The sequence below is a fragment of the Gekko japonicus genome, unplaced genomic scaffold (genome assembly GCF_001447785.1).
Source record: "Gekko japonicus isolate JY-2015 unplaced genomic scaffold, Gekko_japonicus_V1.1 scaffold563, whole genome shotgun sequence".
Taxonomy (NCBI): Eukaryota; Metazoa; Chordata; class Lepidosauria; order Squamata; family Gekkonidae; genus Gekko; species Gekko japonicus.
This window is the reverse complement of record NW_015166439.1, coordinates 528,861-552,603: the sequence shown is the minus strand read 5'-3', so window position 1 is coordinate 552,603 and position 23,743 is coordinate 528,861. Positions and strand designations below refer to the sequence as shown.

Below are 23,743 nucleotides of genomic sequence, written 5' to 3'. Positions count from 1 at the left end.
GCACAGCTCACTTCAAAGTATTCGTTGCTATTTCTCCTTTCAAAATGCTAGAAGCCAGTGCCTGCCTTGTTTTTTTCTTTTCTTGCAAGGGTGCGAACACCACCTTAAGCGAAGCAAGGTCTTAGGCCATCCTTGTCAAGTCCTCCTGGTCCTAAAGAGTGGCCTCAAAAAGGCCAAAATGCTTTGCTTGCTTAGCCCTGCCCAGGTTCCACCGCCCCTCAGGGCCTCAAAGCATCACCAAGCATATTTCAGCATCTCTCTGTGCTAAACTTGAAAACGCAGCAGCAGCACCTGCCAAGCTGCCAGGCAGGGTGGATCTTACTGCCAGCCTGCTTGGGAACCGGAAAAACCGCCTTGCTCGGGCTGGGAACGGGCTGTTCCCCTCTCGGTTGCGAGGGAGGCGCAGCGTGGAATTCTGGGAACAGGTGTTTGGCTCTCTATTCTGGGGGCGGCTGGACTTGGCCTAGCCGGGAACAGCCAAGAGAGACGTGGCACAAACACAGAAGCTGGGGCTGCAGGGTAGCTAGCTAGCCGCCACCACCTTGTGCTCCAATCCTCCCTGACTGGATTCATTTGCATGAAATTTACCATCCGAAGGGTCTCTGGTTAATTCCACAAAACACATTCTTCTCAAATCACAACCGGAATTTATGACATTTGTGAATAGGGTTGCCAGTCTCCAGGTGGTGCCTGGAGATCTCCTGGACCCTGACCCTAGGCAACAGAGATTCGTTCTCCTGGAGAAAATGGCTGCTTTGGAAGATGCTGAGGTCTCTCCCCTTCCCAAACCCCACCCTCCCCAAGTCCCACCCCCCAAAGCGCCAGGTATTTCCCAACCCAGAGCTGGCAACTGTATTTGTGAATCTGCACAGTTAAATCACTTGGTTGAGAGAATTACGTTTTTTGGATATGTCATACGGTTACAATTGAAGGCTCTCATCTTAGTTAGTCGGCTTATAAGAGCTTAGGCTACAGATCTGCATATACATTTCAACCGAGCTTTCAATCTGATTATTGATTGTATGTATGTTTAAAGAAACCACCTACACTATATAGCTGATAAGACAAGCCACGGAATTCTCTCTTTGAAATGGGAATGATCCCATTGTGATAATATGCGGGATTTTGCCTGTAGAGAGATGTGTAGCATCTCCTACATGGTCCCTGGCAAAGACGGCCAAGCCACCTACAGTTAGGAGGACGAGATTTAGCCAACCCCACCACTGTTAACGGTGCACCCAGTGGCACTGCTTTATTTCCTTTCAGGAATGAATAAACCCAGGTCACAAATATGGGAGAAAATGAGGCATTCATAAACATCGGGGGGGGGGGCTGCTGCCTCCTACCTAGCCGCTCCAGCCATTGAGAACTGTCACCAGGACTCAAACATCAGTCTCTCTGCATAGCCTATGACAGAATGTTAACTTAGTGTTTGAGATAAGTCGTCAATATTTATGTATTGATTAAAAACATTTCTACCCCACCTTTCCTTGTGGTGCAAGGCGGTTTAAGAGATAATAGGAGATAATGCCGATCACTCAGGCTGGTGCGAGGTATCAATGAGAGTGCAGAACTAGGGTTCGGGAGACTCATTCAAATCCTCACTCAGCCATGTAGCTTGCTGGGTAACCTTGAGCCACTCACTCTCTCTCAGTTTCACTTTCAGAGTTGTTGTGCAGATAAAAAGGAGCCACGGAAGGAACTACGTATACTGCCCCGAGCTCCTTGAAGGAAGGGTGGAATAAAAATGGATAAATAGAAACATAGATAGAGGGATACTATAAAGGAGGAGGAAGAAGAGGAGGAAGAGGAAGAATTGGATTTATACCCCACCCTTCACTCGGAGTCTCAGAGTGTCCTACAATCTCCTTCCCTTCCTCTCCCCGCAACAGACACCTGGTGAAGTAGGTAGATCTGAGAGAACTGCTCTTGAGAGAACAGCTCTGAGAGAACTGTGACTGATGCAAGGTCTCTCAGCTGCCTGCATGTGGAGGCGTGGGGAATCAAACCCGGTTCTCCAGATTAGAGTCCGATGCTCTTAACCACTACACCAAACTTAGCTGGTGTAACAAGCAAGGAAACGGGGATGGATGGAGGGTTCTAATCCTTTCACTGACTCCCCCACCCCCACCCCTACCCCACACGTCTACTTTTGCAGCAAAGAAAATGGCCTGATCCCACCTCTGCTTCGGCTGCTCCAAAGGCAAGGGTGTCAGTGATCCCCAGGAACACCGAGGTGGTAGGGACTTTCCTTCCACCCCTCATCAACCTCCCATCTTTCACTGCTACATGCAGAACAAGGAATAGGACCAAGCCAAGTGCCAAACCTGACCTTGCTCCCCGTAACCCTACCAACTATAGCCTCCAAGCCCTAAAGGAAAACATGGAGACTCCCTGGTCAGAAACTGGTTTTGGAATTCTTTTGGGGGGAGGGACAAGAGAGGTTCATTGGAATCATAATGCTTCCATGAGCCCAGTAAGAGAAGGCAATACCACTTGTTCACATGAACAACTGTGTGGCATCGTGGTGTAGTGAATAAAGTGATGGACTACTAGGACCATGGGAAACTCCCCACTTCTTCCTTGGAAGTTTGCTGGGTGGCCTTGGACCCATCACAAACTCTCAGCCTGGCCTACCTCACAGGGCTGTTGTTGTAAGAAAATGGAGGAGCAGAAAACATTCTAAAATCCCCTTTGAGTCCCAACTGGGAAGAAAAATGGGATATAAATAAATAAACAGGTGCACTCAGCCAGCCACTGTTGACATCGTCTGACTCCTTGCCTGCATAGCCCCACCATAGATTCTGTCAGTCGGTCATTCTAGAGCAGGGGTAGGCAGCCCCCTGCGCATGTGCCAACAGTAGCAACCCAGACCATTTTGGTTGGCACCTGAGACCAGATCTCTGCCCAAGAGAATGAAGCACTGCCGAAGAAGGCAACAGGCACAATTTATGCCTGTCACCGTCTCCCAGACCTGCCCTGCCATCAGCCAGGTCCACGGTGAATCCCTGAGATGCTGGCAGCCTCGCTTGGCTTGCTCCTAACGTCTTGCCAAGTATCACCCTTATCTCCATGTCCATGTTGCTTGCCAGGACACCAATATCTTCACCAATATCTTCAACCAGTGCTCCGCCAGCTGCACTGGCTCCAGGTTGAATACCGGATCAGGTTCAAAGTTTTGGTATTAACCTCTGAAGCCCAAAACAGTATGGGAACAGCATACCTTTGGGACCGCCTCTCCTGGTATATCCGCCAAAGAGCTTTACGTTCAATGGAAAACAATCTACTGGTGATCCCTGGCCCCAAAAATATCCGGCTGTCCTCAACCAGAACCAGGGCTTTTTCAGCCCTGGCCAAAATCCGACCTGGTGGAACGCTCTGCCAAGTGAGATCCGGGCCATGTGAGATCTGATGCAGTTCCACAGGGCCCGCAAGACAGAGATGTTAAGCCAGGCTTACGGCTGAGGGCAGTGACAGTTTCCATTCTACATTGGCCTCTCCCTTCTTTTTCCCTGTCTGTTAATTCCTTATTGACTAAATGTAGAATATTTATTCTCTCTCCCTGTAAGGGAGACTTCCCTGTCTCATATGCCATCTTAATTATAAAGATTGTTTTAATATTTAAAATTTATAGATATTGTTTTATGTATATGTTGTTACCTGCTCTGAGCCCTGTTGTACAAGGGAGGGCAGGCCAATAAACAAACAAATACAGTAGACACACCCGCCTTTGGAGGGGGTACTTATGCCAAAACAGTTGCCTACCCCCACTCTAAAGTGCTAACATAAGGAAATGGATTTTTTATGCATATAAAACCCAGTCGCAAACACTCCGTCACACTCCAGCGTGATCGACAGCCAGCATCTAGAATGGGTTGTTAACAGAGAACACCCTAACTGCCTGTTTTATGTAATGTTGTTTCACTTTTGTTCACTGGCATCTGTGAATAAAAGCTAGCACGTGCAGCCTCAAAGTAAACGGATGTGGGCTGGGAGCACAAAAGAGGCATCTATGCTATGAAAAGACTTCTCCTATTTCATATCCAGCCCAGTGTAATGGCATCGGAATTGCCTTACTTTATGAAGACCTGTTTCCAGCAGCAGCCCATCCACTGCTTCTGGGAAGCTCCCCACATGAAGGGGATTGCTACCCCTTTCTGCAAGCCCTTGCCGTTTGGTAATCTGAGATATGCAAACCCTGAACATGGAGGCTCCATTTAACTATCATGGCTAACCACAATGGTGTCGAACTCATTTGTTATGAGGGCCAGATCTGACATAAATATTACTTTGTTGGGCCGGGCCATGTGTGCCATAAAACCACTACCGGAGATATAAACTGTATAAAGGACAGCAGCTGGTAAGCTCTGAGTTGGTGTATCATCACTGCAAGGCCCCATGGGCTGGGAGGGAGGTCCAAAGGAAAACCCATATAGACGGACTGGAGACCTAGCAGTGTAGCACTGGGCAGACATTCCTGCACTGCTTGACTGCTGCAGATGAGGTTGTTCCACCATGCTGAAGCCACAATCGGAGTGGCTCTTCCCACTCCTCCCAAACAGTCTCCTGTTCCCTCCCTTGCACTAGTTGCTTGTGGGCCGCATAAGAGCCCTGGATGGGCTGCTTCCAGCCCCCAGGCCTTATGTTTGACACCCCTGCACTACGGCTTCCTTTTCAGAGCCCTCTTGGAACGGATCTTGACATGCAGCAGAATGAAGCCGTCAGGTGGACTGCACCACTTCAGAATGCAAGCATGGAATCACATTTTTAATAACCTCCTACCATGTAAAGTAAGTCAATACATTAGGGAGAAAAAAATTAGCACCTCATTTTTGTTGATGTACTAATTATTTACTTTCTGGATGTTTTCCCCCTTCTTTTTCCATCGGGGATTATTTAAAAACAGAGTCCGCCACCTGAATCACTGTAGTCCAGAATTCTATCATGGCGCCCCGTTGTCCCATTTCATTGCATGTGTGCGCAGGTTAGCGATAACAGCCATTGCCTCAGCCTGTGGTAGTGCATTCCACATGTTAATTACGTGTTGTGTGAAGAAGTGCTTTCTTTTGCTTATCCTTGATCTGCTGCACATCTAGGGCTTTAGTATTATGAGAGTGGGAAAATCATTTCTGCTTCTCTTGTCGCTGTCATCATACCATCAGCATTCATCACATAATTAGACAGCTACAGATATTAGATACTGAGGTTTCACTTAGTGAGTCATCCACAGAGGGGTACCAAAGCTGTTTGCATATTTCCACACAACTTAAAACGCTGACATTTAGCATGCTTGTGAGGGGAAATCACTCCCTAATCTCCCAAATGCCACAAGAGGATTCTGAACAGAGTCCACAAACTTTTGGAAGAGGAAATCAGCAGGGCACAGAGAGATGGAGGGGATGTCCTGGGGAGGAATCCACACAGTGGGGCTGCCAGGTGGTTGAACTTAGTAAGGAAAAACAACCGTGATATGATAATGAAATCTTGTTAGGGAGAAATATATCTTCTTTAATTATCCAGTAAGTAGCAACTCATTAAAGGTGTTTCCTTTGAGGTAAATTGGTCTCAAGTTTTTCTGACGGTACAGCGCTCAATAGACCGTTTCACTCGACTTTTTTCTGCTCCTTTCTAACGACATCATTTTGTTGTGTTTGTTAGAAAGGAAGAGGGAGCAGAAAAAAGCTGCAGAAAAAATACGAAAGGTGTAAGGTCTCATCTGATGAAACCTTGAGTGAAACAGAAACACCCTTAATGAGTTGCTACTTGCTAGAGAATTAGAGAAGATAGATTTCCCCTAACAAGATTTAGTTATCATATCATGGTTGTTTTTCCTTACTAAGTTCAGCCTGTCCCGTGATCTCTCGTCCTTGACCTAACCTCCAGGTGGTGGCTGGAGATCTCTCAGGATCAATGTTCCCTCTGAGGTGTGGAGTCCTGTGAGCAAAAATTCCACTTTGTGAGCTACTGGCATTAGAATTGTGAGCGTTATTTGGCTACTGCATACATTAGTTTGCTCTGGAGCCATTCTTCCTGAGCTAAGACAAAAAAGTGTGAGCCGGAGGCTAAAAAACTGTGAGCTAGCTCACACTAACTCAGCTTAGAGGGAACACTGCTCAGGATTACAATTGATCTCCAGGCAACAGAGATCAGGTCCCCTGGAGAAAATGGATACTTTGGAAGGTGGACTCAATGGTATAATACCCCACTGAAGTCCCTCCCCTCCCCAAGCCCTCCCCTCCTCAGGCTCCAGCCCCAAAATCTCTGGGTATTTCTCAACACAGAGCTGGCAACCCCTAGTGAATGACAGCTAGGAAAGGGAAAGGATGAGGCCTAAGGAAGAACTGCATTGAACCACAGATGGGGGAGTGGATTTGTGTGAGCCTCTTATCACGGGGGGGGGGGGAACCCATTAGAAACAGTGTGCCATTACTTATTTATGCATTTCCTAATGAGGCTTAATACCTTACACCCTTGCATCCTGAGAATATTCACACTGCAATCCTAAGAACACTTTCCTTGGAATAAGCCTCACAGAACAGACCTATTTTGGATTGCTTTCTGAAAAACATTGTTATGTGTTCTGCCTAGGGCTGCCAGGTCCCACTTGGCCACTAGCAGGGCATCAGGGTGGGTGGGGGGGGTGGGCGGGGTTGCCAGATTTCCTGGAGATTTGGGGATGGAGCCTGGGAAGGACAGGGACCTCAGTGGGATACAATGCCACAGAGTCCACCCTCCAAAGCATCTATTTTCTCCGGGGGAACTGATCTCTGTAGTCTGGAGAGGAGCTGTATTTCTGGGGGATCCCCAGGTCCCATCTGGAGGCTGGCATCCCTAGTTCTACCTTAGGCTGAAGGAAGTTCCTTGGCCTCAGGAGCCTTCCTCCAAGTTACGTGGCTCTTCCGTTGGAGGAAGAGCCACTTCAGTTGGAGGGAAACTCTTCAGGCTGGAGAAAGGTCTGAAATGTTGCTCAACGCAGTGGTAGGACACATGCCATTGACATGCACAGTCTGAGCATGAGTTATTTTTTTAAAATGACCCTTAAAGAGCGATACAACTCTTTCATCCATATGTTTTATTTTCAAGTAACCTCAGTCTTTCTGGGGGCTTTGGTGGACGTTGTTCCCTTCTGTTTGGTGTTGGCTTTTGCATAGGGAGATATCGTCTAAGCATCAGGGAACAGGAGTTTCTACGGGCCAGGTGCAGAGCTAAAATACCCACCAACTTTTAATGCAAAACACTGTGGTACTGACAAAGCCCTCTGGGGCAGAGTTGCCAATAGGTCTGGGGGAAAATGTCCTGTCCTTTTAACAGAGGCTTAACATGTGGATGGACCAATTGAAGGTTTTTCACAGCATACAAATAACATCTCATTAAGCCTCTATTAAAGGGGCCTTTTTCTCCAAGCCTGTTGGCAGTCTCACCTGTCGGTTATTCAATGCAACTCTTATCTCAGTCAATGCTGCCAGATGTCTGATCCTATCACTACTTTTCCCTCTACCTCAGCCCTGGGAGAGTCGGTTTTCAAGCAAGTTGACCTAACTCTAATTTGCTTCCAAAAAGAAAGAAAAAGAAAGTGTAAACTGAATGTGGCAAGCTAATACTTCACATTATCATCTAAGCACTCTTGTCAACAAACTTTCAAAGAGGCAGGATTATTATTTTTTTACAGTGGTCTGAAAAATAAAAAAATTAAAATTTTAGATTCCGCCCCCCCCCAAAAAAAAACAATGTGCAATGTGTTGTTTTGGCTTCAGCAAGTTATCCCCCCTCCTCTCCCTCAGTGCTAATGATGTCTCCGTTTCAGCCACTTACCAGCTGCTCCCCCGAGAGCACCTCCAGAAGGCGCAGCAGCATCCGTCCATCCCGCAAGTCACTGTACAGGTCACTGATACGGCAAGTGACTCGGGCCAGGTGAGAGTTGACCCATTTGGTAAAGGTTTTCTTCTGCACAGCCTCTCGCTCATCTGCAAGACAGAACCCATATTGCACACCGGGTGAGGAAGGAATTACATCAGTCTCAAGAGCACCACGGCTTGGTGGCAGAGAATGCACTTTGCACGCTGAAGGTCTCAGGCTCAATCCTTGAAAGGATCAGAGGTACACTTGAACATGTGAAGCTGCCTCGTACTGAATCAGAGCCTTGGTCCATCAAGGTCAATTTCATCTACTCAGACTGGCAGGGGGCTCTCCAGGGTCTCCAGCTGACATCTTTCACGTCATCCGCTGTCTGGCCCTTTCAACTGGAGATGCCAAGGATTGAAGAACCAAAAGGGTGAGAAGAAAGTCTAATGAAGGGCCAATATTAAAAACCTAGTTAAAATTTATAATATACAAAAATACAAGTATTTATTAGAAAGACAATGAAACCCTCGTAAAAAACTATAGCCTAAACACAAGGGCCAATACACATGACCCGACGCGTTTCTTCTTCAGAGACCCCCAATAGGGCAGACACGCGTCAGGTCATGTGTATTGGCCCTTGTGTTTAGGATATAGTTTTTTACGAGGCTTTCATTGGGCCCTTATGTATGTTTTTAACTGTCTTTCTAATAAATACTTGCATTTTTGTATATTATAAGTTTTAACTAGGTTTTTAATATTGGCCCTTCATTAGACTTTCTTCTCACCCTTTTGGTTCTTGATTCCAGTTTTTGGGTCAGGTTTGTTTTCCTCTCCCTGTCTTACTGATGCCAGTATTGAACCGGGGACTCTCTGCACACCAAGCAGATGCTCTGCTACTGAGACCCATGGCCCCTGTCATGTTCTGAAAGGCCTTGTTCTGCCCAAGACTCTGAGAGCTGTTGCTAGCAAGAGTAGAGAGTGCCGAACCTGACAGACCACTGATCTGACTTGGTATAAAGATATTACTGACAGCTTTATGTCTTTGCCACTGAAGTGCCACACTAGTGAAGGAAACTCCATCCTTTTTTCTGTTTTTATATCAGGCATGTTCAAATTTTCCCACAATAGATACCCCTCATCCTAGCAAACCAGGATGAACCCTTATCAGCCCTGCAGCACAAATCAACCTTATAATTGCCCAAACATTTTCTTTCACCTGCCAGCTCCTCAGACGCCATTGGCTAAGCTGCACTGATATCATATAATGTTCATAAACATTCTAACTGTTTGAGGAAAGAGAGAGAATGCTGGAAAACATGCTGCTTTTGTGTTGGAACTGAAAGGTCAGTCTGAATCCGAGAAATTCACACTGACTCAGGGATTGAGAGCACAATGTACTCCTGTTCTTAAAACACGATGGTCTCAAAGGAAAGTGCTTCTTCTGGAATAACCACCATAAAAAGTACCTAATATAGTTTGCTCAGATTCATGTGACTTCTGCTGCTGCAACCTTTCACATAACGTACACAAAAAAGGAACAGAATGAGCCCAAAATTGGTAGCAATGATGTACACAGAGAGTTCAAATTGTGGCAGTGTGAAAGAAGTCTTATCCTCCTGGTCCCCTGCTTAACCCCCTTCACGTTTTGTCACAGGGCATTAAGTATTCAATGCAACCACAGATTTACATCTATATGTAGTGGCTGGTGTTTGTTTTTAATTTCCTACACCGTATCAACAGCCCTGGCCTGGACGACCCAGGACTGTCAGATTTCAAAAATGAACCCCTGGTTAGTATTTGGATGCGAGACCACCAAGGAAGTCCAGGGTCGCTACACAGAGGCAGGCAATGGCAAAACCACCTCTGTTTTTGTCTCCTGTCTTGAAAACTCTATGAGGTTGCCGTAAGTCATTTGTGACTTGATGGCACTTTCCATCACCAGAGTGTCAACAGAGTTTATATTATGACAATACAGCAGCACCACATGCACCATTTTTATTACAACAGAGGCCATCTCTTCTGGAGGAGGACCTCCACATTTATGACAACAAGGAGCTCATAACCTTAAGGCTATAAACAATGGGAACAAGAATATCCACACCTATCAGCTCTAAGTTTGAAACAAATAGCCTTGTGTCTTCCTCTCGAGTAAAATCTTTCAACCTATATGGCACATTTTATCCCCAAAAAGTAATTAAAGATAAAAAGCTGCTCTTAGTTGAAATGCAGGCATCAGCTGGTCTAAGCAGTGACAGTCTGAGTTGATTAATTGGTGTTGGGGGCCAATTTTAATCAGCAGGGTAAAGAGTTAAAGCTAGTTGGGCTTATTTCCTGAAGCTATTTTGGTTCTGTGGCATTACTGTTACAGGGAACTGGGGAAAAAACAAAGTATTACAGGGATCCTTTTCTTCTAACAGTGAGTCATGTAGCATTTGTCTATTACACCATACCTTCACTCACACATCTTCAACCCTTCACAACCCTCATGCACTGACAGAGGCTTTAGCAATGCACACATTTATTTAAATCAGCTAATTTGTTAAAAGGAGATGTATCAATCAGCTCAAACTTGGTTGACAGCCCTAATGTGTATTTATTAAAACATTTTTACTAAGGTGCACATCTGGCCTAGAGAAAAAATGCCATGTTCTTATAATAGAGGCTTAATGGGATATTATTTCCTAGGTGATGTTAGTTGTTTCCATGCCAGGGAAATCTCCAGCTGCCCACTTCCACACATTAAACCTGTGATGAAAGGGACATGACATTTCCCCCCAGGACGGTAGCTAAATTTTATCCTGCTTTTCAGTTATATTAAAAACAAACCTCCCAAAGAGGCTTACAATAAACTCCAGAACCTGAATGGCAATGTGTAGTTAAAAATATTAGGAATTATTTGGGTGGGGGGGAACCAAAAACACATAGCATGATAGTAAAAACTATGAAACTATCAAAAATCCCCAGCAAAATCATCCACGTTGCCTCAGCAACCACCGTGCACAGAGCAGAAATATCTAACTTGCATCTACAGAAATCAAAGACCTGAGAAAAGGTTGTTTTTACCATCTTTCTAACAGGCAATAGGAATGACACTATACTAAACGAGCATCCACAACAATCTACCAAACAAATGAGAGTCAGTATGAATATCATGGTTGAGTGACAGCCTCAAATTTAGGAGACCCGAGTTTGAATCCCCAATCTGCTACAGAAACTGGCTGTGTAACCTTGGGCTAATCACACACTCTCAGCCTAACCTACAGGGTTCCCACATGGTGGGGTGGGGGGGGCACCCAAATTACTTCTGCTTCTAACAGGGGTTTCAGTTAATTACAATGCAGGTGTGGAGATAAGCCTTAATTTCCAATGAAGATAGATTCAGGTGGGTAACCGTGTTGGTCTGAAGCAGCAGAACAAAGTTTGAGTTCAATGGCACCTTTAAGACTAACAAAGTTTTATTTAAGATGGGGAAATGGGAACCCCACCCCCAAAGCGTCTTGTTTGCGGGTCAGCTCTTTTTGTAGCAGGAACTCCTTTGCATATTAGGCGACACACCCCTAATGTAGCCAATCCGCCAAGAGCTTACAGTAGCCCCTGTAAGAAGAGCTCTGTAAGCTCTTGGAGGATTGGCTACGTTAGGGGTGTGTCGCCTAATATGCGAAGGAGTTCCTGCTACAAAAAGAGGCCTGGACTTTGCCCCAACGGGCCTGGTGCAATAATGTCACCCGGAAGAGACGTCAGAGGTGGCAGACATGTTGGTGGGAGGGGGGGTGCTCGGTCATTTAAGGAAAGACCAGAGCTTTTTCCTTAAACGATAGAGCATCCCCTGCAACATACCCTGCACAATGACGTCACTTCTGGGTGATGTCATCGTGGCGTGCGCGCCGAAGAACTCCCAGAGAAAGACACACACTCATCCAGCCAGCAGCCAGGTAAGACCTGGCAACCCTACTAACCTACCTCACAGGATTGTTATTGTGAGGATAAAACTAAGAAGGAGATAATGTTGTAAGACACTTTGATTCCACACTGGGGAGAAAAACCGGTTATAAGTGAAGTAAATAAAGAGTTTCCCACAGACCTGGGGCAGCCAGGAAATAGGTCCATTCATGGTGGGGATTAAGGCCAAAAATCATAAGAACATAAGAGAAGCCAATGTTGGGTCAGGCCAACACTCTGTCACACAGTGGCCAAAAATACCAGGTGCCATCAGGAAGCACTAAGAATACAGAGCATCACTTGCCCCGGAGCCCCTATCTATACCTTGTGGCTAATAGCCACTGATGGACCTTTGCTCCATATGCTTATCTAATTCCCTCTTGAAGCCGTCCATGCTTGTAGCCACCACCACCTCCTGTGGCAGTGAATTCCATGTGTTAATCAGTCTTTGGGTGAAGAAGTACTTCCTTTTATCTGTTCTAACCGGACCGCTCAGCAATTTCATGGAGTGCCCACGAGCTCTTGTATTGTGAGAAAGGGAGAAAAGCACTTCTTTCTCGACCTGTTCTATCCCATGCATAATCTTATAAACTTCAATCATGTCACCCCTCAGCCGTCGTTTCTCCACTTTAACCTTTCTTCATAGGGAAAGTGTTCCAACCCTTTTATCATTTGAGTTGCCCTTTTCTGCACTTTTTCCAATGCTGTAATATCCTTTTTAAGGTGTGGTGACCAGAACTGTACACAGTATTCCAAATGATGTCGCACCATTGATTTATATAGGGGCATTATGATATTGGCTGATCTGTTTTCAATACCCTTTTTAATAATCCCCAGCATAGCATTGGCCTTTTTTATTGCAGTCACACACTGTCTCGACATTTTCAGTGAGTTATCTACTAGGACTCCAAGATCTCTCTCTTGGTCAGTCTCTGCCAGTTCGGACCCCATCAATGTGTATTTATAGTTAGGATTTTTGGCTCCAATGTGCATCACCTTGCACTTGGCCACAATGAACTCCATTTGCCATGTTGACACCCACTCGCCCATCCTCGACAGATCCCTTTGGAGTGCCTCACAATCCTCCCTGGTTTTCACCACCCTGAACAACTTCATATCATCTGCAAATTTAGCCACTTCACTGCTTACTCCCAACTCCAAATCATGAATGAACAAGTTAAAAAGCATCGGACCCAGTACTGTTCCCTGCAGTACCCCACTGCTTACCACCCTCCACTGAGAAAATTGCCCATTTATACTCACTCTCTGTTTCCTATTAATTAACCAGTTTTTGATCCACAAAAGGACTTGTCCTTTTATCCCGTGATTTTTGAACTTACTTAGGAGCCTTTGATGAGGAACTTTATCAAAAGCTTTCTGGAAGTCAAGGTAAACAACATCTATTGGGTCCCCCTTGTCCACATGTTTGTTCACCCCCTCAAAGAACATTAACAGGTTAGTGAGACAAGATCTTCCCTTACAGAACCCATGCTGCCTCAATAGTTTTTGTTCATCAATGTGCTTACTAATTCTTTCCTTAATAACAGTTTATTTTTATTAAGGAAAGAATTAGTAAGCACTGATGAACAAAAACTATTGATCAATGTGCTTACTTAAAAAAAAAATAACAGTTTCCACCAATTTACCCGGTATCGACGTCAAACTGACTGGCCTGTAATTTCCCGGATCTCCCCTGGAACCCTTTTTAAAGATGGGAGTGACATTAGCTACCTTCCTGCCCTCAGGAATGGAGGCAGATTTTAAGGAAAGATTACATATTTTTGTCAGGCGATCCACAAGTTCACATTTGAGTTCTTTCAGAACTCTTGGATGTATGCTATCCGGGCCTGGTGATTTATCAGTTTTTAAGTTGTCTACCAGTCATAGGACCTCCTCTCTCATCACCTCAATCTGACTCAGGTCTTTCAACACCCCTCCCGAAGTCAGCGGTTCTGGAGTAGGCAAGCACTTCTCATCTTCCACAGCGAAGACAGAGGCAAAAAATGCATTCAGCTTCTCAGCAATTTCCCTATCATCCTTCAGTACTCCTTTTACCCCTTGGTCATCCAAGGGCCCCATTGCCTCCCTGGCTGGTTTCCTGCTTCTAATGTATTTGAAGAAAGTTTTATTGTTGGTCTTTACGTCTTGAAAAAAAGTGTCCTGTCCCTTTAACAGAAGTTTAATGTGTGGAAATGTGAATATTTTCAGGGAATTGAGAGAGAGCTGCCAGAAGGCTGGAGCTAACCCCTTCCTGACCAAATTCATTAACATCTACACTGTCACCTTTTCTCCCTGAGGCCTTTGCTCTCTTTTCATTTGTTTCTTTCCTTTTTAATGTCTATTATGATCAGTGAGACTAGTGGACATAAAACTGGAGTGAGATTTATGCAATTCGGAGGTTGTCACCTCTGTCTGCAGTGGGGTATTTGCCTCTGGAGTAGGTGGTACCATGGAAAGCGGGGGCAGGAGCAGAAAATGGAGTGCGACTCAGCCTGGTATTTGTTTTTCAGAATTAATTGCAAACCACCTTGCTGTAACTTGTCTGTGTAAAGGAATGAATTCCTCTGAGTATGTGCAGAGTGCCCTTTCAAGCTCCTGTCATCACCCCACCCCAATTCTGGGATTAGGGCTAAAGGACTGAACGGGCATAATGCTCAGGCAGGTTTAACTCAATAACCTTTTCCAACAGAAGAAGTATTTTATTACAGAAGGTAAAAGAGTTTAGGGGGCATCTTAAAACCCATTAACTCTTACCACAGAAAAATATGGTCTATGGGATAAAGCCGCCAATTGGCCGGGGGAGGGGGGGAAACCCTGTCCTTTCAGGACAGGTTTAATATGCTGAAATCTGTCAGTTTAAGTTTTTCATGGCATGGCGCTTAGTAACATCACCAGAAGGACCAGTTTAAACAGCTGGCGATCCTACTTTCGAAGCACTTACATAAATCTGCGCCAAGGATAATCAATTTTCAGAAGGCTGGGAATATGAATAACCTACATTTGCAGATTGCTTTTCCCTTTACAGTAACCACTCATACCTATCTACCTAGTAACAGGGTATGAATTTCTAGGCTGAAGGAAATTATCTGCAGCCAGGCGTAACTTAGGAGTCTCCCATTTTAGTAATTAAAGCATCAATTAACTGCTATCTCTTACACCTACCCACCCTATCTTTCCCAACCTGATTCTGAATCCTCTTTACCCCCACAGTCTTATGCCCTCCAACACCTCTTGAGAGAATAATGCAGCAAAGATAATGTACTCATAAGCAAACAACTTTTCCCTGGATAGCTAATGATATTCCATACTGCAGAGGTACTGAGTCGTCTAAGACTTCTCTTATGCATGCCGGCTTATGATAACAACGTCACATGTAAATAGGAGATGAGCTTTTAGCGCCAGTTGTTGCCTCACAAGTACATTTTACATTTAGTACATAATTTATTTCCATGTTCTTTCTCTCTCTTTTTTTTTGTAGTCTGGTAAATATCACATTTCTTAAAGCCACATGACTATGATTGCACACAGATAACTTGCAGCAGATACCTAGTGGGACATACAACTAGTGCATTTAATACAACCGTTCAAGGTGATATCACCAGGCCCCCTCCAGGACATCACCGGATTCCACCCTGATATCATCAGATAATGTCCAACGAGTCTCAGGGTTTAGGATGATGGAGACTGGCAACCCTAGTCCTGACCCAGTTAGCGTTGCCGGCTTCCAAGTGAAGCGTGGCTGTCTCCCAGAATTACAACTGATCTCCAGACGGCAGAGATCAGTTCCCCTGGAGAAAATGGCTACTTTGGAGGGGAAAATTCTTTGACATTATACCCTGCTGAGATCCCTCCCCAAACCTCATCCTCCCCAGGCTGCACCCCAATCTCCAGGAATTACCCAACCCAAAGTTGGCAGCTATAGCCCCAGTATACTTATATGACCCTCCCCCTTTACCAAGAAGCTTCTTGCTATGGGCCTTGAGATCAGGGCTGGCTCCAGTTTATTTTGCACCCTAGGCGAGCATCCCTTATGCCCCCCCTGTGCGCCCACCAATTTTCAAAAATAAATGCATTTTAGGAAGAATGAAAAACACAAATAATCAAGAAACTCCCAAAGTATGGCGGGGTGCAGTTTGGTGCCCCTAAGGGTCATCCCGCTCTAGGCGATCGCCTAGTTCGCCTAGTGAGTGAGCCGGCCCCGCTTGAGATACTGTCAAAACAATTCGTCTCAGTCAACAATCCAGAACCTGCATTTAGTTCTTAGTACCGCATCACTTGGATTCCTCTCTTCAAGGATCCCGACCATAATGGGCAACTCCCTCCTGCCCCTAATCTTTAAGAACTCCTAGGGAGCAAAAAAAAACCCAATTCAACTAGTTAAGATTTTCTCAGTACTGCATCTCCACAATGCAGGGGAAACGTCACCTGCTGAATTTTTACTTCTCGCACAGCTACTAAAGGAAAAAGCCATGGGAGAGAAGGGCAATCCTTTCCTCTGTTTCAAGCTTGGGTTGTAGGTCCTCCCTCCCTGCTTTGACAGTAGAGAGTCTAGCGCCTGAAGAGCAGTAATTGGGGGCCAGAACACCTGGGTTCTCTCCAGAGACAGGAAACAAGAGTGGAGACTGTTGGTTGGGGGTGGGGATAAAAAGCTCCGGGGTGTTTAAGCTTAGTTCCAGAAAGGAACAACAGAACAACAACAAAATTAGTAGTCTTGTCTTACCACACAGGACACAGAGTCTCTCAAATTGCTTTAAGCAGAGAACTCAGATGACCCCTGTATCTCTGCCCCCACCCAAAGTTTGCATACAGTGCTAAAAACATCAGGTGTTTGGCTCCAGGGTGATTTTAAAAAGCATAGAGGGCATGGAATCTCTTATCCCCCACTGTTCTGGAGAAGAGGGACAGAAAGCTGGGGAAAGCGGTAAGGGAAATGCTCTCTGTATATGCTCAGCAGAGCTCTCTTCTTTATGTTCACCAATTGACATTTTCTAGTGTCAGACCCTGCCTGTGGTTGCAAAATAGTTTTTTGGGGGAGGGGGGGGATGTCTGGCTCAGGTAAGGCTGCATGCTGCTTGCCTCACTCTGGATTTGTATTTATTCATGGTCTTCTGCACGGCTGGCATTTGCCCTGCAGCCCAGGCAGCTGCTGCTCCTCTGCCCCAGCCCATTACACATGTGGTGCATGTAGAGACAGCTATTGGGGGGGGGGGCGGCGGCGGCAATGAGTTCAGCCTGCCCTGTCCCTGAGTCACTGAGACATGCCAGAGCAGAGCTGCTGTGCCATCCCCAAGCCTGGATGGAAGAGCCCCAACTGATGGGGAATGCTTTTGAGACACAGAGTGTTTTCAGAGAATGAGTCTCGGTTGCATGCGAACTACACTCCACTATCACCCTTGGACTTTAACCCCTGCTGGAGGCTGAGACTGAAGCGATGGCTACCAACCTCCAGGTGGGGCCTGGAGTTTTCCCTGAATCACAGCTGATCTCCAGACGACAGAAATCGGTTCCCCTGGAGAAAACGGTCGATTTGGAGAGTGGACTTGATGGCATCCCGGCCCTGCTGAGGTCCCTGTCCTCCCCAAATGCTGCCTTCCTTCCTTCCCCAAGGCTCCAGCCCCAAATCTCCAGGAATTTCCCATGCTGTTGTTGCCGTGCAGCCCTAAACTGAACCCCTACAGCCCTGGCTCCCAGGCATTAGATTAGGAAACCAGACCAAGGACAAGGTTCAACCACAAGGCCTTGTGTCTGCGTTTGTGCCTCTCTTAGATCAGCCGTTGTTGTTCCTGAGTAGCCCTTTATGATATGGTGGCTGTCTAAGATGAGTCCCACTTGCTCCATAACCTACAACAACAACAACACACACCCCAGCCTCTGGGGGAAAAAAATCTCAACGATAATTTCTCTCACACAGGCCTGAGGGAGGGAAAGGGTAGGCCTCTTCTTGCTTACAGGCCAATCTTATCATAAAATGGCTACTACCAAGCAGCAACTACAGACTGCTCTGAACAGACATAAACTTGGGGACTAGGCCCAGCAGCACAAGCAGAGATGCCAACTGTGTCTGTCCCCAAACCCACTCAAGGTACTTGACCACACATCGCTACCGTTACACAACCACCTATCCAAGGGTGTTGTAAGCTGCTACTGTCCTCTTGTGGTAATATTTTTATACCCACAGGCAACACTATGACAGGACCGGATCATATCAGACATACCTAGGGCTGCCAGCCTCCAGGTTGGGCCTGGGGGTTTCCCACTTTTATAACTGATCTCCAGCGACAGAGATCAGCTCCCCTGGAGAAAATGGCTGCTTTGAAGGGTGGAGTCTATAGCATTGTACCATGCTGAGGTCCCTCCCCTCCCTAAACCCCGCCCTCTCTTGGCTCCACCCCCCCCCAAAGTCTCCAGGTATTTTCCAACCCAGAGCTGGCACCTCTAGCCATACCATCAGGGGCTCGTTCACCAGCTCATCCCCGAATGCAATATATATGCTAAACTGCCAACAATGTCCCTTTTGCTAGGACAAAGAAGTTAGTTTCTGTACAAGAGAATAAATGGATCCTAGCGTGATATCAAAAATGGTCGGCATTCAGAAAAGTCAGTGGCGGAACAATTCTGGTGCTGACCTAGAAGTCACCAATCTTCTTTTAAGTAAGTTCCAAGGGAAACTTTAGCATGGAGTTCCTAGTTATCAGCAAATTCTATTAAATGCATCACTATATCCTATGGCGACTATATGAAAGGAAAGCTGGACTTGATGGGCCTTTGGTCTGACCCAGCATGGCTCTTCTTATGTTCTTACGGACTTCAATCACAATTTTGGTTTTGTTCCCACCAAAGGCATTCAGTGAGAAAGAAACCAAAACTGTGATCGAAGGTTAGCATAACTTCCCATTTGCTTTTGTAAATTAGATCCCTCCTTTCTTATTTTGTATGAATTTGGAACCTGCCTTAAAAGGTCACAGACCAGCTACCACCCTAGCGTTGCATGCTGTTTTGGCCCCACTGCTGTCAAATCAGTCATTTTTCTCTGTATCCGTGTCTCTATTTGCAGACAAAGAATAAAACTGTATGCATATGATCAAACAGGCTCCAGTTCACAAAAGCTTCTGGCACTGTAAATCTGTTAGCCCTTAAAATGCCAGAGACCTCTTTTGTTCTTTTTCATTATTATTATTTTTTGTTTGACCCCAGATGAAAGGAATCTCTGTTGCCAGTCACATTGCCCTAATCCAGCACAGGCAAAACCCCTCCCTAAAAATGCTGATTCCAGTGTCTTACCACCCTCTCTTCCCCCAATCCCTAGAGCAGAGAATTAAACCCAAGAGTCCTGTCTCAGAGCTGCCACCTCCTGTTGTAACCCAGAAGATCCTTCTCTCCTCTTCCCCCAGATGTCATAACCAAACCCAGTTGTCCTGAAATCCAGTCTTTTAAACCCCACTTGTTGATCAGTTTATTCAAGGGAAGGTAGTGAAGTTCAAAGCCCACCACCATATGGCCATCTCACAGAAGCACTGTTCTCTGTTAGCAGATGTATGCCAGACGGTGCTTAGTGATTTGGTGGTAAAAAGCACTTTGTACAGACTCAGAGGCAGCCCTTTTACTAGTATCTGGTTCACATATCACAGGACTGACTAGCCAGAGATCCTCCTATCTGCAAGACCGCTTCTCCTAATACCTTCCTGCATAAGCAACTTTGTTCCTCAGTCAGGCCAAGACCTGTGTCAGACCTCCAACTTGTAAGCAGATTCAGACATTGCCAAGTTCAGACTAGAGCTTTTATGGTTGTGACACCAGAACTGAGAAATGGTGTTCACGTTAACATTCCAGCGCCACTGGAAGGCAGAATTATTTAGGAGACTCTTTTTAAGTCAGTAATTGTTTACAGAGTTAAATTAGACAATCGCTGACTATGTGTTTGAGAGCTGTTTATTGGTTTTAATATTGTTTAGGTGATATTTTTTCATATCACGCCTTAATCCACCTTGAGCCCCTTTGGGACAAAGGCAGGTCATAAACGCCCAAATAAATAAATAGACAAACAAGGCTAAAATGAATAAAACATTCCAGAAATGGGAGTAGAACCCAGGAGTTCTATGTCCTCTTAATGTCACAGGATCCAATTTGCAACTCAATTTAAATTCTCCACTAGGACCCTCCTTGCATTTACATTCTCCCCCAAATGCAGGGATACCTGGTAACCAGCTGAACACTAGGTGCAGGCTATACATTTATATATCTAGATTTCTTTAAAAAAACAAGCAACCCCCCCCCCCAATATTGCAAATTCAAGGCCACTGTCAGCACCTTCTCCACCCACTCCACCGTCATACTAAAGGGGGTGCCAGCTGGACTTGAAGCCCACCTAGGACAGCTGCTTTTTAAAGAAAGAAATTGGTCTTTTGATATGCATTTACGCAAGTGGGAGGTACACTGGGGTGAATGCACTGGGGCTCTGGACTCAGAGGAATACTGTAGAGTCCCTTTCCTGAAACATGTTTAGGGCAACAAACAATACTCTGTATGAACTAATCTGGAGAAAATGCCACTGGCTAATTCTTTGCTTATAGGGTGATTCATATCCATGATTTGCAGGGGAGGAAAAGGTCCTTATTGCCTGTGAATTACCTTGAAGAAGTATGAGGATCTTGTGCCTGCCACTTCAAGAGTTTGCTAGAGTGAGCAGACGTATGGGGAGAAAGATACAGGTTGTAGTATGACCGGGGAGAGAAATGGGGCTTCCTGCATGTAGGACAGTTCAGAGGTACATCTTTGTGCCTCTTCCTACAGGTCTCTCTTCTGCATGCCACACTGAACAGCCCTTTCATGTTTCTGCCCTTCCTCTCTCTCTCTTGTCAAAAGTCTCCCTTCCCACCCGAGCCTGACCTTATCCTCCAGAACGTGAGGGTGCCTTTGCTGCTCCCAGTTCCCAGACCAGGATCTTGTATTCTCCATCCCTCCTCCTTCCTCCACTACAGGCAGGGGGCACCTAGGCATGGCCCCAAAGAATCTCAGCCATGCCACTGTTTTTTACCCCTTGCAAACCCAGCATGCGTTTAGCTAATTCCTGGCAGCACCTTGAGGATTAGAGCTCCTGTCCCCAATGGCTCGCGTTGACCAGGAAGATGGGGAAGGGGGGAGCCTCTCTCACTGCCAACTTGCTTCCCCCCGTGTCTCTACCCAGCCTCCCCCCCACACACACACCTACCTTGAAGCTGCTTGAACCTGCCCTCCAACACATTGGCGTACTGTATAGCGTTGATGAAGGCTGCTGGGGACAGCTCATGAGGCATCGGAGGAGGGCTCTGGCTTTCCTCCATCAGCTCTGGTTCAGACTGGTACATCCTTGGGGCTTGGGGCACCCCCCCCCCTCTGGATCACCACTGCAGGCTCCCCCCCAGCTGCAGCTGGGCCCAGGTAGCAGGAAGGTAATCTTCAGCACTTTGGTGTGAATGTTCCAAGGGAGTTTACTGCCCCCTCTCAGGCAAAGGGAGGGAAAGAGGGAGGGCCCGGGCAATTTACATAAAAACAGGTTGGGCTGCTCTGAAAGGTAAGAGTGCGCGCGCAGCAATGCCCTTAGCCCAACTACGCATGGGAGGGGGAGGGCTGGGCAGCCTGCCCACAAACAAACACACACACACACACACACAGAGTGCAACAGTCTGAAACTAGCAAATCTCAGCATTGGGGGTTAGCCAAGGCTATTACTGAATAGGGCTCAGGATGCCTGGGTTCCAGGTCCAGCTCCAGGAAAGAGAGCAATGTCTAGGGGACAAGCGTAACAACAACAGAGTGCCAGAACACCTGAATTCTCTTTTCAGCCAGGGATGGGCTATGCAGTTTCTGGGGTCTATCTAAAGGTTAGTTCTTTTTTCTTTTCTTTTTTAAAGACAGGAAAAGAGGGGCTGGGGCTCAAACCTCCTTGGAAATTACTTTCCCTGACCTGGAATTCTTGGCCCTTAGTTTCAAGTGTTTGCTTACTACAAGGAGAGAGAAAGAGATGTTAAAAAGGCATCCTATTCCGGAGCAGAGGGCTTTAAAACTGAGTTCTGGGGCTAAGCCTTGGCTCAAGTTAACCATGGGCTCTACTCTGTATCCGAGAGGCTCCGTTCAAGGCCGATCTTTGCCACGGATGTGCCATGCACTGGAGCATGTCCCTCTCTTGGCCTCAGTCACTCTCCTCCAGTCTGTAAAATGGGCATAATAAACATCACAAAACCTATTTGCAGAGTCAAAGCTCAACCCTGAAGGATGCAAACTGACAAAGAAAAAAGTTATCTGAACACATGCAGAGTGCTTTTTTCTGAGATTTGAATCACACATCCTTCCCCTGCTATAGTTGGTGGGAAAGGCAATACAGAAATATTTAATTAAATAACTAGATGGGAAAAAGTTTTCCAGGACTGGATGATGACATCTAAGCAAGCTTGAGCTATTGCACCTCTCTCCCCACCTCCTAGCCACTGTTTTGAGATCCTGACTAACTCAACCCCTTTCCCCTACTGTCCTCCTTCAAGGGAACCCAGGAGTTCAAGTTTCCAGCCCTCTCTACTCCGGCCCCAGCCTGAAGGAGGTGGCTGTGTAGGCAGAAAGGGCTTTGTGTTTGCTGTGCAGAGAAAATGACAAGGAAACAAGTGAGGAGAGAAACCAGGTCCTGCTGGTTCCCAGGATTTTGGAAAAAAAGAGAGAGTGACCCAACAAAAAGAGCTCATACCAGCCACTGGGGCTGAACAATATGGGATTTGCTTCCCTATTGTTTGCCTTTGTGTAGCCACTGCTGCCTCATCCTGCCCTGCCCAGGGTGAGGAGACTTTTTGGCCCCAGATTTACTTCCCGGTTGCACACTTGGGGGACTGCAGTTCATTTTCTGGAACACAGCTTGTGAGCTGGGGAAAGGCAAGGTGGGGGGGGGGGGTCCTTCTTCCGTTAGAACAGATAAAAGGAAGTACTTCTTCACCCAAAGAGTGATTAATGGAATTCACATGGAATTCACTGCCACAGGAGGTGGTGGCAGCTACAAGCACGGACGGCTTCAAAAGAGAATTAGATAAACATATGGAGCAGAGGTCCATCAGTGGCTATTAGCCACAAGGTATAGATAGGGGCTCTGGGGCAAGTGATGCTCTGTCTTCTTGGTGCTTGGGGGGGGGGCAACAGTGGGAGGGCTTCTAATGTCCTGGCCCCACTGGTGGACCTCCTGATGGCACTGGTATTTCTGGCCACTGTGTGACACAGAGTGTTGGACTGGATGGGCCTTTGGCCTGATCCAACATTGGCGTCTCTTATGTTCTAAATGTTTGTTATCTAGAATGAACCCTCACCCTCAGAACTGGTTCTGAAGGGTAGCGTGCAGTCTTTCAATGTGTGAAATAATAGTAACAAAAAGCATGCCTCTGAGCAGGTGCAGAGTATCATCTTCTCAATGCTGGATAAGTACAGCCAGCTCTACACATTTGGAGTTAGGGAGTACAAGACAGAACATCCGAACCTTCGCTGAGGCAGGCTCAGTGATCTGGATTATGCACCCAGAATTTTCAACACCAACTTGGTATCATCTACTTGGTTTTATGTCAATTATTCCTGCTTTGACATCCGCGCCTGAAGAAGAATCCTGTGTAGCTCCAAGGCTTGCTCCTACAGCACTCTGAAGTTGTTTCACAAAGAAACTATTGTTATCATCAGCAATGTGGCTCACCCCCCCCATTCGAACACACCACACAAGGTGTTCCCCCCCCCACCCCGCTTCCAGAATTTCCTGACTGCCGACCTACCCCACCCTGCACATATATCACTGCAGACTGTCATTAAGTGACTTTTTACCACCCTTCCCAGGCAGATCTTCCTGGAATCCTTCCTCAGCCAATATGAGGCTGGAGACCACAAGTGGGGCTTGATGCTCCTTTTCAGCCTGGTCTGGCTTGGAGCATCTGACTGCTCAAGACTGCGCTTGTTCACACTATGG

At 46.3% G+C, this 23,743-nt stretch overlaps 1 protein-coding gene across 1 annotated transcript in view; it reads right to left on the bottom strand.

The window, feature by feature from the left end:
- The window catches only part of SPTBN2 (spectrin beta, non-erythrocytic 2), a 78,798-nt gene extending 57,569 nt beyond the window's left edge, over nt 1–21,229 (bottom strand). Inside the window, exons 1-2 of the mRNA XM_015411947.1 lie at nt 20,990–21,229; nt 7,813–7,964 (exon numbers count right to left, since the gene is read on the bottom strand). Coding sequence (XP_015267433.1) covers nt 7,813–7,964; nt 20,990–21,125 — 288 coding nt within the window. The 5' untranslated portion in view covers nt 21,126–21,229. The remainder of the gene's footprint in view (nt 1–7,812; nt 7,965–20,989) is intronic.
- Between the last annotated feature and the right edge of the window lie 2,514 nt (nt 21,230–23,743).